At 38.9% G+C, this 13,621-nt stretch overlaps 2 protein-coding genes across 3 annotated transcripts; one reads left to right on the top strand and one right to left on the bottom strand.

Moving 5' to 3' along the window:
- Positions 1-1,683: 1,683 nt before the first annotated feature.
- rpa3 (replication protein A3) lies at positions 1,684-5,654 on the bottom strand. Of its 2 annotated transcripts, none has more exons than XM_061760213.1 (4): positions 5,539-5,654; positions 5,221-5,295; positions 2,312-2,423; positions 1,684-2,230 (listed from the first exon to the last, which is right to left on the bottom strand). In XM_061760213.1, exons 1-4 carry the CDS (start codon positions 5,647-5,649, stop codon positions 2,148-2,150), a joined length of 381 nt encoding a protein of 126 aa, XP_061616197.1. In that variant the 5' UTR covers positions 5,650-5,654; the 3' UTR covers positions 1,684-2,147. The 2 variants fall into 2 exon arrangements, with proteins under 2 accessions (XP_061616197.1, XP_061616198.1); XM_061760214.1 differs by lacking the exon at positions 5,539-5,654 and adding an exon at positions 5,374-5,531.
- Positions 5,655-5,676: 22 nt separating this feature from the next.
- umad1 (UBAP1-MVB12-associated (UMA) domain containing 1) lies at positions 5,677-13,594 on the top strand. Its single transcript, XM_061760215.1, has 4 exons — positions 5,677-6,084; positions 6,532-6,620; positions 7,751-7,836; positions 12,060-13,594. The coding sequence occupies exons 2-4, from the start codon at positions 6,539-6,541 to the stop codon at positions 12,333-12,335; spliced, it is 444 nt and encodes a 147-aa protein (XP_061616199.1). The 5' UTR covers positions 5,677-6,084; positions 6,532-6,538; the 3' UTR covers positions 12,336-13,594.
- The last annotated feature ends 27 nt before the right edge of the window (positions 13,595-13,621 follow it).

The raw sequence follows: 13,621 nt of genomic DNA, 5'->3' as shown, positions 1-13,621 counted from the left end.
CATCTCTGGCCCTATATTTTGACACAGGACCTTAGTGCAGGGTCTACATTTCACGCTGTCACTAATGTTAATGCATGGTACCGCTGTTCCAGGGAAAGTTTATCGTTTAGGCTGCTCATTGTATATGTGGAGATTCGAGGAATTTTTGGACCTTTAGTCCCCACCGAGTCCCCACCTTTCTATTCAATACATACAGTACTGTTAGGTATGGGGGTTTACATATAGGATACATATAGGTCTCACACACTTAGGGGGACCTAGTCCCCACCTTTTTATCCAATACATATTTTTAGGTTTTCCAACTGCCGCACACACCAACCTACCGCCCAGTGCCGGAGTTTCAGTTAAAGCCGTGGGGGCAGGGTACTTCGATGTTGAGTATGGGGCTTTACATAAAAATACCTTTTTTTGCCCCACAGTTTACTATTGCTGTACTAATCTATTATTTGTACTGTGGATTCTACAATATGTGGACCACAGGAAGATTAGCAAACTGCTACGGCACAAGCTATTGGGGATTTTGTCAAAAATATTTTGCCTACAATACCAAAAATAGTCAATATCCAAAGTAATTTAGCATATGATGGCTAGCACTTGCTGAAATTGCGATCATCCGGCGATGTGGCGTTCGTAACTATCACAGTTGCCGCCGAACTAACTAATCTAGCTACCTTTAAAAGGCGAACAATGTGGCGGGGTGCGCTCGAGCTATCTCATTTTTCGGGACACACTGAGAGCAAGTGCATAGTCAGATTTACAAGAATAATATGAGTGCACCACGGCCATATAGTATTCTATTGTGTCTGAATCCTAGAAACGTGTGATTTTGGATGCCGAAAACACTTTTTGCAGTCAGATTTACGCTGTAACAACCACTAGGAACATTTTCATCATTGTCCAAAATTTGAATAAACACTAACGTAACGCAGATAACGTGAATGAAAACTCACACCGTAAGAATGTGAAAAGTATTATTGCAGACGTCATTGCCGCCGATCAAATGAGAGGTCCGTCGGCGCCGCGTTCTTTTCGTAGTTGTCACTTTCACTTTCTGCAGTCAGATTTGCGCTCACACAACCACGACTTCTTCGGCAATGCGTCTGTGTTAACGGGAGCAAGCTACGCCTTGCGGAACTTCTCCACGTGCAAATTTCTCATTACCCATAGATACAAACTGTAAGCAATCCGACAAACGGGACTAAAATCTTTTGAAGGTAGTTCTTTGAATTAAATGTAAGTTTGGATTATATTCATTAAAAGTACAGAAACAAGACCTTCATCTGATGCAACAAGAGGGTCGCTCAAAACGTTCACCTGCGGTTCTGTTTCAGTACTATGATGCATTCTAAATCCTGACCGAAAGGCCTCAAAATAAATCATTGCTTCGCAAAAAGGGTACACCCTGAACTGGTTGCCAGGGTACATAGAAACAAACAAGCATTCGCACTTGCACCTCCGGGTGATTTAGAGTCTTCAATTAACATACCGGGCATGTTTTGGGGATGCGGGAGGAAACCACAAAACCATGCAAACTCCACACAGGCGAGGCCGAATTGGAAGCCGTGTCCTCGGAACTGTCAGGCAGTCGGTCGCCCACCGTGCCGCCCACGTGTGTACCAAAGAAATCCAATTCATTGGAATGTGGAATCAACCCACAAGGAAATGCAATATTGAACAAAGATCCAGTTTTTTTTTTTTTTTATTAATTCTCCTCTCATTGAAACACTTTTGCAAGTTGCTGGATATATTGTTCCGTCACCACGGTCTGTTTTATATAATATCCATTATATTGGTGCCACTGGACGACACGGACTTGGTGCAAGTAGCGCGTTGGGGATAAATGGACCATTCCCCAAGACGACGGGTTGATCAAATCTCCCCAGCACGACATTGTTTTTGTGTTTTAATGTATTCAAAGTGTGCCTGAAAATACAGTAAGTCCTCAGAAAAATGTGACCAGGAAAACTTGGTAAGCTTAAATGAGGAAGTTCCAGTTTTGTGCTTCAGTACAGATGTTAAGGACGAAATTGCATCTTTGAAGGTTTCTTTTTCAATATTTCCCGTGACATACATAATTATTGGCGATTTTCTTTCCTTTCATAACAAAACCAGACAAAATAAAAATCATGAAAAAAATAAATAAAAGCTCATCCACTTGCAGCTGCATCAAAAGGGTAGTGCTGGGGGAAATCATGGATGACCTTTACAGCTTCGTTGTAGAGTTCCAGGTCTGTGGGGCACATGGGCAGAATATCATTACAAGAAACCGCAAATCAGAACTCTTCTGACGTGTTTAGAAAAGAGGACCAACCAAACACACTGGCTTTCTCATCTCGGAGCATGCTGAACGTGGTGGCCATTATAGCTCCTTTGTTGGACACCATTCCAATGACTTCCACGATTCCAGACAGCTCATTTTCAAGCTGGAAGATAAAAGGAAAAAGGGTGTTCGCTGTAATTGATAACATACAAATTGAATTGGAATATGTAAACCAAACTTGGCTTTTATCAACTTAACACATTTTCAATAAGGTTGGAAAACACGCTTAACCTGATACAATCAAGTGAGGTTCAATTCGAAATTTTTTCGTCAAGAACATTATCACGGGACAGTTATTACAGCATATTATGGTATAGGATGAAAATCATTCTGCATACTGTTCAATGGGACAACAGGATTACTCTGAAATTGTTACTACATTATGGGTTCAATATTTATTTAAATGCTTTTATTGAATCGACATTGTAATATTGGACGGAGTTGCAGGCTGAATCAAAGTATATGAGATTGTCATGCCTTCATCAAAAATGTCTCTATGGATTAATTTGCCTTTACAAATTCTGTTTTCAACCTTGGTTTAATAAAACCAACAAACAAGTCAGGAACTACTTGACTTAAGAGTATGTTTGAAGGGTGTACCCTGATGAAATTTCCTGAGCCAATCGGAATCAAGTATTCACCAAGACCGTGGTAAAATACTCTGCTCTCACAAACGTAGCTGCATTTTGAAGCGTCTTTAAAAAAAACACAAATACAAAACAAAAACACGGAATGCTCCATGTTCATTTTTGAGATATTCATAATTTTTCTGTTTCAGAAAATAAAGCTGTTGTCTTGGAAAAATGAATATTTTTTCCATACAATAGTTTCCACACTTTTCCAGAACTGGAAATTCATGAAACTCAATTCCATACTTTTTCATGCTTTCCATACTTGCGCAGGAACCCCGATTGTCTGTATTTGTTACTGTATGCATGTGGAGCATTTTTGTGACATAATGCTAATGTTAGCTAGTCTGTCAATAGGGTTTTCCATTGACAGCATCAGCTGGGCATGTCTAAAACGATGTGTCATGTAATTAAACATCCAAAAGGTGCAATTCTTTTTGTTGTGGGTTGAGTTGTAGAGTAAACTCCAACTGGGGTGTCCGTAAACAGCTTAAAGCACGCTCAGGGAGTCACATGCTTGCTACAAGCAAAACGGGGTGCGTTCATGGTGTGTTTACAACGCAGGAACTTGCATACACAACCCACGCCGCAGCACATTCATCGTTTTTCTTTGATTATGCTTTTATGATCGTGAAAAGCCAAAATCGAAATCACGATTACATTCCGATTAATTGCCCAGCCTTACTTGTTGTTTTAATTTTGCTCATTTCTGTCCTGAGAGTAATTCACATTTACTTATCTGAAAATCTGACTGTCAGGTTGCTATGTGTGCTCGTGCAGTATTCACCAAGACCATGGTATAATACTGTGTGCTCTCACACAAACATTGTAGCTGTGCTTCCAAGCACCTTTATAAAAAAAAAAACAAACAAAAAAATTTAAATAAAAAATAAAAAACACGGACTGATCTTTTTATTAATTTATGTATTATTAGATATTTTTTTGTTTTAGAAAATAGAGCTGTTGTCACAGTCTTGGAATCAGGGGCGGAGCCAGAGGGGAGGCCGGGGTAGCACTGGACCCCCCAGATGATTCACATATCACGGGCACATGGACAAGTTTACATCCCATGGCGTCTCCAGATGACCAGTGTCAGCTTCCAACAGCCACTCCACATTAACATGTACATTTAAATCGGGCTGCTGCTTATATTTCCGCGTTTGTCCAATGATTGTAGAGGAATGAAATTGGCAGACAATCGGCCAGCTAGCTGTTTCATGCTCTTGTTGCCTGAAATGAAATATAACGTGAAGGAGGCTGGGGGATATGTTTTGTAATATGTAATATATGTAATTGTCTTCCTGATATGTTTGTTTAAATGCTTTAAAACTGACACCGCTACAGTGTCAAAATTGTAGCGATTGCGTTTTTTTTCTCTTCTATGCAGCATCTTATTTCATGCATAATGTACTGCACAACAACAGGCTAGCTAAAAACACATTTAAGACAAACTAGTGGAGTGCTTTCAACGAAAACTGCAGGAGTTGAGGGCATCACAAAAGTGCTGTTAATGAGCATCACAAGTGTAACACAAATACTGTCATCCACGTGAATTCTGCCTTTATATTTCAGTTTGAGTTCTGAAATTTCGCCAGTATCACCAGTAACCTACTGTAATTAAATGACTTTAGTGTAATTACATTACTTCACACACGCCGGAACATTAGAGCATGGTTCGACAGATCCAATCCAGGGAAATGATGTCTATCTTTTGAGGAGTTTTGGATCTACTGAGAACATGTGTTGCAGTATCAGGGCTGGGTGTGGCGAGAGAAATTGATAAATAATTGTTAATAAAATTCCATAAGTTGACATTTTTAACAGAAATGTATTAGTCAAATTTGCTACATTTTACATGCCCACTCAGTTTAGCATTTACACAAGCTTTTAAGCAAATGTTAAACTCTTCTCCTAAACAACTCAGCAAACAAATCCAGCAACTGAAATTATACAATGATGAGATCATATTTCAAGTAAAGGACTAGCGATTCAATATTTCACAGGCTGATGTTGGGTTTGCTGCATGTAAGCTTTTCACCTTATTTTTTATTTTGTTCACCGACAATGATTTTAGAACTACTGGAGGGCTCACTATTGAGTGAGCAACACAGTGCCGACACAGTTTGTGTCGTGTGTCAATACAGTCCTTGACGTATATATATATATATATATATATATAAATAAAATAGCTAACAAGGGGGCGGGGACGTTAAATGACGATGGCCTGTTGCACTTTAGAGATCGGGCGAGAGAAAAAAAATATATACTCACAGGGTCATTTAATTCAACACACACACATTGTCCCTCTCCATCCGCGACAGTGAACGTTTTCCCAGTTGGGTGTACCTAACAAACAACAAAGGAAGAACACATGTTAACTCTTACTTTAGGAGCACCTTGTGCCGAGTGTTCCGAATCTGTCACCTTCTCAACACGCCCGACAAAACAGACGGGTTTGCTAATATACCGCGACAGCATAGAAAAGTTGATTCGAGGCCTCGGAACATCCAGGATGGTTGACATCTTAGCAGCTCAATGTGAACGGACGCACAACAAACTCATGTATGGCGCGAAATTGGTGGAGCTTACTTTTTGCAAACACAGTTCGCCGCGCGGGTGGCGAGCGTACATTTGATCAAAGAATTCACCAGGCTTGTCACTACGGCAAACGATGTCATATATAATGGAACATACCCACATTTCCTATACGACATATCCGCTGTCCGTTTAATATGTAGTTCCGGAAGAAAGCTTTGAGAAGAACGTTACGTAACGCTCATAGAAATATGACTATGTTGACGTGGATTGATCTAATAATATTTTGGGCAACATTTTGAAATTAGATTCTAGGATAACCCTTTAAAAATTTATTAAACGATTTAAACGTTTTTAAAAGGGGGAGACTTCACGTTAATATTTGATTTTTTATTTCTTTTAATTGTTTTTTACCATTGTGTATTCATTCCTTGTTATGTTACAGTCCGTCCTTCCATTTTCCATAACGCTTATCCTTACTGGGTTATTAATTATATATCACGGGAAACCGTGATAGTTAAATGCAGTTTCTACACGGACGCGGATAACAGACGGAGATCACATCGACACGGCAATTGCAAGCAAGCGATATTTGATCGGGTATTGGCTTATGTTTTCTTTTTATGTCTTTGTTGTGAAAAACAGCGTGTCCAAATGTTAGTTGGGAAGAGCCATTTATCAAGTTTACGTCATTAAAATGCGCCAGTGAAACAAGTTTGTGACTAATGTTTGATATGACCGTTCTTTCAAAGTTACAGTATATATTGTATTTGCTGTACAGCGCTAGATGTTTTAAGTAATACAAAGCATGTAGATGTTTGAAAGTAATTACAAATGTACGTCCTTGACCGTGTAACATATGCCATTTCACACAGTTAACCATTGCTGTTTATGTTATACTCTATTTTATGCCTAACTTTTTTTATTTTTTTTATAAATGTATATATCAATATATATATATATATATATATATATATATATATATATATATATATATATATATATATATACATACATACATACATACATATATACATATATACACAGGGCGGCCATGTTGTCCTTCCTGGGTTTACGTAAAGATTCAAAGAAGTCAACATCAGAGAGGGAAGCTGATGGAGGCTTTGTGATCATTGGTAAGAAACCTAATCTATTGTTGTATCCCTTAAACCACAGGTCTCAAACTCAAGGCCGGGGGCCATAGTCCACCCACGGCTCCTCAAGGGAAAACCATAACTAAGATGTCGCCCGTGGCGATGAGTTTGACAACCCTCCTTAAAGGACCTATAGCGTCTATATGGCCTATACTTCACAAACTAAGTTCTCTTTAAATTAAACTACAGTCATTTTCAATAATATCAATCGGTTTTGTAGCAATTAGGAAATATCTAATTGCCTTTGGAATGGAACTTTTTCATTGCCAAATTCGACACACCCCCATGTGACATCAAAAGCAGAACTGGAGACCAAATTAGCTGCATAGCTGGTGTGGACAAAGGAATGCACTGTATTATAAAATGCCAGTATGTACTCATATTCTATGTATCGTCGCTGTAAGGCGAAATCCCTCCACCTCCAAAATGTCAAGTTTTCAGGACACGCATAGACAGACCCTTTCCAAAAAATGAGAATATCATGGAAAAGTGTATTTATTTCCATAATTCCATTCAAAAAGTTAAACTTTCATAGATTATAGATTCTGGGCCCACCATTTCAACAATTTCAAGTATTTATTTTTACACAATTTGTTTAACTTTTTGAATGGAATTATGGAAATAAATACACTTTTCCATGATGTTCCAATTTTTTGGAGAGGGCCTATAGATTTTTTTCACTGACAAGGGGCTGGATTGCTGTTTGATTATTGATAGATTTTTGGTGTCGTCTTGGCTTTCCATGCCTTTTTGCACCTCCCTTTCCTCATGTGTTCAATACTTTGTCCCTGTGTCATTTCATATTTTTGCACAACTACATTTCTGAGCTTATTTTTTCTTTTCTTTCTCTGTATGGATCACTTTGGTTGTTCCCCACATCTGGTGAAAGTTTCAGGTCAATAGCACCTTTGGAAGTATATTTAGTGAGAAAAATGGTGACATGTTAAATACTTATTTTAGCCACAAAACATGGTGATTATTATTATTTTTTTTATATTCTTTTTTTTTTTTTTTTTTATAAATTTGTCTGTGGTGAGTCAAATTTACAGGACATTTTTTGGGCCCATTTGGTTCTACTTTAATATGTGAAAAAATTGCTGGTTTCTTTGCAGGAGAAACGGTTGAAGAGCAGAGGCGGAAGATGCAGTTGATGAACATTGCACAACCTTCAACAAATGTTATTGTATTCCCATCTAAGGTAAGCGTTTATGCATTTGAAACCTTAAGCCATATCAAAAAGTCATTTTTGTGGAATTATAATGCACACTGTTAAATTTGGTAATCCCAATGCACTTAACAATGTTAAAAACAAGTACACACAGACCCTGTCATTTAGAAGTATGCTGCGACATTATGAATGATTAATATGACAAAAGCTACATAAAGCCTCACATTCACACATGCGTTCGTAAACCAATGGGTGACTGCTGCCATGCGAGGCGCTGCCAGCCCCAATGGGAGCAAATTAGGGTTCAGTGTCTTGCCCAAGGACACGTCGACATGCGGACGGACAGTCGTAAGCAGGGATTCGAACCTGTTCTACCTACTGAGCCGAAGCCACCCCAAAATAATCGAGAGACAAATCCAGATCTGTGGTTGGATGAAGGTCTGAATTTTTTATTTCAAAATAAAAGTCTGAAAACTGCATATTTTGCTGTCAATATCCCTGACTGAAAACATCTGTTAAAAAAATAATAATCTATGAGATATTGCAACATTAGACCAGTTCTGGGGGACAGTACACCACCATAGTACTGGACTGGTGATGCGATATCTCAGTTTTTTTTTTTTTTTTTTTGTTTTAAATGAATTTTTGAAATCCATGGTAACGACAGAGAAATATATCAATTTCAGGGGACTTTTATTTTGAAATGCCACATCAGATTTGGGTGGGACCTCTTTGGTTGGAGACCTGGGGTTGTGTAGTGTCCCCCCAGTACTGGACTGGTGTTGCGATATTTAGAGTTTTTGTCTTTCACGCGATATTTCTTAGATTTTCAAATTCCTATTTTAAATCAGAGGTAGTGACAGTGAAATATACCAATTTCAGGGGACTTTTATTTTGAAATGCCACACCAGATTTGGGTGGGACCACTTGTTGGAGATCTGGGGTGGTGTACTGGACCGGTGCTGCGATGTCTCAGATTTTTTTGAACAGATGTTTTCAGTCAGGGGTAATGAAAGCAAAATATGCAGTTTTCAGAGACTTTTATTTTGAAATACAATATCAGCTCTTCATCAGACCTCTTTTAGTGTAGTCCTTGGTGGTCTGTCACACAGATCTGGACTTGTCTTGCGATACCAATGGGATTATTTTGGGTGGCTTCGGCTCAGTAGGTAGAACAGGTTCAAATCCCTGCTCGTGGTTAGAGCCGGACCAGGGAACTAATGTTACGGAGTGGCGTGGCTGCATCTGAACCGAAATAACCCAGTTTTAAATACATTTCTTGATAGCGGCACGTCAGATTTAATAAAACAACAACAACAACAACAAAAATATAAAATACTGTATATCTCTACTCTATGGTTCCACAGTAAACGTGAAATATGAATTCAAATTGTCCGCATTTCTGAGTTCCATATGTTTTGCTGCTGAGAGGCCTGAAATCAGGTCATTCGAATATAGACTCAAAAAAATAAAAAATGGGTCAAACAGAAATAGCTGTCAGAAGGGTGTTTTTATTTTGGAAACTTGTATGACAAAACCAAGGTGTTTTTAAAAAAAAATGAAATGTATACTTTCATAGTAAGTCCATGTTAGAGAGTCACTATGGAGGTCTGAATAGCCAAAATACGATCTTTAAGGCAGAAGCCGCGATAATGAGGTTGGGCCAGTTACCGAGGCCCTCTTTCGAACTAGTGCTGGGCCATATATCGAGAAGCTCGATTTGTTCCATATTTTAGTAATGCTCGATATGGAAATAGGGGATCATCGATTTTATTTTCTAGACTTTTCGCTTCTCTGAGAGAGTTTTGCCAACATGGAGGAAAAGATGCTTTGTTTGTATGTGCCCTGCGATTGGCTGGCAACCAGTTGAGGGTGTACCCCGCCTCCTGCCCGATGATAGCTGGGATAGGCTCCAGCACGCCCGCGACCCTAGTGAGGACAAGCGGCTCAGAAAATGGATGGATGTAAAATATTTGACAAACGAGCAGAACTTGAGTCTCGGTAACAATGTAGTTGTTTTCAAAACATGCAGTACTTTACATAAAATTACAACTAAATACTTTTGTTGGAACCTTTCCCAAATTTTTGTAAACTTGTAGGTTTACAGGCAGTATGAAGTAGGACGCTGAGCTGATGAGGTCTTATATTCATTAATGGTGGACAAGCGGTAGACTAACAGTTGCATATGTATCCTTATTTATTTCACACAGATCATCATCACTTTAAAACTGTATAATTGAGGAGTAAATGGAGTTAGGTTACACGTGGGTGGGGGACTCGCGGTGCTCGGCGAGTGCAGCTTTGGCCGTAATAGTCTTTTCCTAAACTCAAAAGGTCCTGAAGACTCTGTGTAGCATTTCCCAATATGGAGTTGCGTTTCCAAGAGAAAATACACAAAAACACAAAGGAAACCCGCACCACGGGTGCATTGGTAATTTTGAGATGATTATATTTTTAAATGTCTTTAGGGAAAAGTAACGTATTTATTTGTGGTGTTTGTAATTGTTCAATAAACCTTCTGCTTTATAATGTTGATCAAACTGGTGTGGTCCGGTTTTATAAATTTATAAACTTTAATACAAAAAATATCACCACATATCAAATATCAACATTAGGGGGGGAATCTGGAATTCAAATTTAGGCCATATTGCCCAGCACTAATTCGAAGTCACAATGTTTTGTGAAGAGATGTATTTGGAGTCTAGTTTTAAGCATTTTTAACACTCGACGGAAGTTGATTCCAGACGAAAGGAGCACAATAAAAGAACACTCTGCTAGCTGATGTTTTTTCTGATGATCAGCTGGAAGACCCGGACAAAGATTATGTTGTCCAATAATATGCCGACAACAACTGTAGGCTAACAAGAACTTTATTTGTCATAGAAGTAAGACCAAAACACCAGGAGACGTTACGGCAGTTGACGGAATACGGCATACTACTGGTGTGTGTAAATCATAGGCACTAAAAAGTCAGGGAACGCTGAAAAATTGTTGTGCATTATTTATGTATTTCATTCAAGGTTAGCCCCTTGGGAGGCATCATCTCATTTCAAGGGGTCCTGTCAACATGTACATATAATAGCTAATATACAAAATGGTTTTTTTGGCTTCTTTTGTTTTTGCGATGCCTTGATTTTAGTGAGGTTAGTACACAGTGGCAGCCATGAGTACAATTGTACTAATAATTTATTAAAGGTGCTTAAATAGTACAGTATAAAGATGCTAGTGATGACATAATCGCTAAAACTAAATGTATGGTACCAATAATGTACTGGGGCAGTCCAGTTTCTGACTGGGCCACCACAGCTTGGCTAGCACCTAAAAAGGCTTCCTGTCGGACCATGTGAGGCTTTTGGTCCTTGAACTACCCATTTGTGTGTGCTTTCGGGGGGATTTGCTCTTCCTGCTGTGCGCATCTTGACCTCTGAGGGGCAGCGTGTTGTTCGCAATGAGATAGACACTTGTAGTAACGAAGTATAAGTCATGATCAAATGTTGTTAATGTAAGTCATTTTTCACAAAGTTTGAACAATATATGCCTGGGAGCATTGTTAAGATTGCCTGTTTCTATATGTTTATACAGCGTTTGTGTCCCAGTGTTCATTATTTTGACAGATATAAGTGCCGCCGCGGGTTTGATGCTCCTTTTCGTTAGGTCGCCAATAGTGTTTTTCATTCATTGTGTGCTAGCTTTGAGCTACGACTTTTTGTGAATAAAAACGAAGACCGAGAAATTCTGTGATAATCGGTGTAATTCTTTGTGTGATTAGTTTTACAGTGAACCTCCACTGGAGTGTCAATAAACTACTTTCTTACCCCTTTGCAACTGGTTGTTGTGATAACATGGGATCTGCATGCCGTCGGGCCGCTGTTGGATAGATGTGCTGGAGCGGATCATGGAATGGGCTGCTTGTATAAGAGTTATAAAATCGGAGATTTCAGATCCAGTCCCCATCTTTTCTTTTTTTTTTTTTTTTTTTTTGCTGACATCGGACCGATATCCCATCTCGAAGATTGGATCGGGACACTCCTAATTTTAAGAGAGGGTAGGGGTATAATCAGAGATGTCCACAAAAATGTGGGTGACGATTGGTCGCAGTTTTGTGATATTAAGAAACGTTAAGATTGTTTACATTAAGCGTGGACTATGCTGACACAGGGATTAAAAAAAATAAATGAAACTGATTCCGTCAGCACATGCACGCTACTTAAGGGGATTTGACTAAAACGAATTCTTGTTTCTGCTTTTTACAGTCACCATGTCAAGCTCCGGCTCGACCAATGGAAACAACTTCATGTACATCTTCATCTCCCACGAACCTGGGAGAGAAGTCCCCAATAGTGGAGGCTGCCTCACCTGGCCCTGATCTCCTTGGTGACATCCCCTTCACTTTGGCACCTCATGTTCAGGCAATGCAGAGAGGGTTCTCTTATATTCCTGATGTATTGCTGTCCATGGACATGAACTCTAACCTAACATATTTTCAATATGACTTCACTTTAGAAAAGTCTGTCCTACATAACTTTTAAACTTTTTAAACGTAGCAACTGAAAATAATATTTTTGTGACTTTACTGCATCCGCCACTAGCGATTCATTCATTATATCGATGTATCGGTTTATATTCCTACGATCCAACTCGATCGATCTGTGCTCGGCAAGTTAGCCTTCCGGACTTAAATATATTGATTGAAAATCGTTTTGAAAGGTAATCAATCGATTGTATCTGGATTCAAGCAGTGGATTCTGGTTTCACCTTTAATTGCAAAGCAATACAATCAACTTTTATGAAGCAGAGTCATAGCCCATTAGAAATCACATACAGTACGGTGCACAAAAATCAAAAAAATTGCTCTGTCCTAACAACTTTTATTCTCCACCACAAATGTATGTGAATCAATCATCTAGCTTAGGTTGGCTTTCTTACACTGGTGCCACATTTTCATTTTTCATGCAGTGAAAATGAAAAGATTTGGTTACCATAAGGAATCCTGCACAACATGCAGCTGTAATTTACATTTCTCATCAGTATGTTTTTACTCTTAAGAATATGAATAACCCACGCCACCCATTGCCGCCGTGATATTATCACACCGTCCTTTTTGTTTTCAGGTATTCTCTCTTACAAAAGCGAGTGTGTGGTAATTGCCAACTCAACCATTTGTACTGCATTTTTGCAAATGAAACAATGTCATCTTAACCTACCGTGCCTTAGTGCGTACAGTTAATATATTCTTGTATTTTATTGTCATTTGGAGGCCAACTCGTCTCTGATTTATTAGGTGCAGCTGATGTGGTTCTCGGTCACATTGTGTGAGTGACGTTTAGCAGCAATGGCTAATACAACTTAGCAGTTTTGACGATATGAAATAATTGTGACTCTACCTATTTTCTCAAAGGTTAAAAGCACCCCCATAAAGTACTCGACCCACTGCAGATTTGGATTTACTCCCCGCATTTACGGTTAAATGTCTTTACTTTCTACCCTTCTACTTTTGTCACATTGAGCTTGGTATGTACTAAAAAAGATGCAAATAGAGAGCGCTAAAGGCAACTGGGGTTGACAGAGATGCCAGCCTCCGCTGTAAAAAAAATCTTGTTAGTCAAACCTCCCTCCTCGGAGTTGGGAATCAAGTGCAGTAACTGCTGCAACTCACTTCCGATTTCATTTCTCTGTTACTCCGTTCACAATGTTAGCGAAGCTATAACGTGAACGGCTCTTAAAACATGAAGTGACGTTGTCTTTTTTGGTATGAACACTGATGTGAATTAATAAAACAGAGGAAATATTTTGTGTGCAGTGGTTTTTTTCCGAT

The sequence above is a fragment of the Phyllopteryx taeniolatus genome, chromosome 21 (genome assembly GCF_024500385.1).
Source record: "Phyllopteryx taeniolatus isolate TA_2022b chromosome 21, UOR_Ptae_1.2, whole genome shotgun sequence".
NCBI classification, from domain to species: domain Eukaryota; kingdom Metazoa; phylum Chordata; class Actinopteri; order Syngnathiformes; family Syngnathidae; genus Phyllopteryx; species Phyllopteryx taeniolatus.
Note: the sequence above shows the minus strand (reverse complement) of the source record. Positions and strands in the feature narration are given on the sequence as shown.

Excerpts from the sequence above, each read along its gene's own strand:
- rpa3 (XM_061760213.1), bottom strand. The coding sequence starts at position 5,649 with ATGTGGGTATGTTCCATTATATATGACATCGTTTGCCGTAGTGACAAG. Across the intron at positions 2,424-5,220 it reads GTGTTGAATTAAATGACCCT|CTTGAAAATGAGCTGTCTGG; the intron begins GTGAGTATATAT and ends TTTATCTTCCAG. Across the intron at positions 2,231-2,311 it reads TGAGAAAGCCAGTGTGTTTG|ACCTGGAACTCTACAACGAA; the intron begins GTTGGTCCTCTT and ends TGTGCCCCACAG.
- umad1 (XM_061760215.1), top strand. The coding sequence starts at position 6,539 with ATGTTGTCCTTCCTGGGTTTACGTAAAGATTCAAAGAAGTCAACATCA. Across the intron at positions 6,621-7,750 it reads TGGAGGCTTTGTGATCATTG|GAGAAACGGTTGAAGAGCAG; the intron begins GTAAGAAACCTA and ends GTTTCTTTGCAG. Across the intron at positions 7,837-12,059 it reads TTATTGTATTCCCATCTAAG|TCACCATGTCAAGCTCCGGC; the intron begins GTAAGCGTTTAT and ends TGCTTTTTACAG.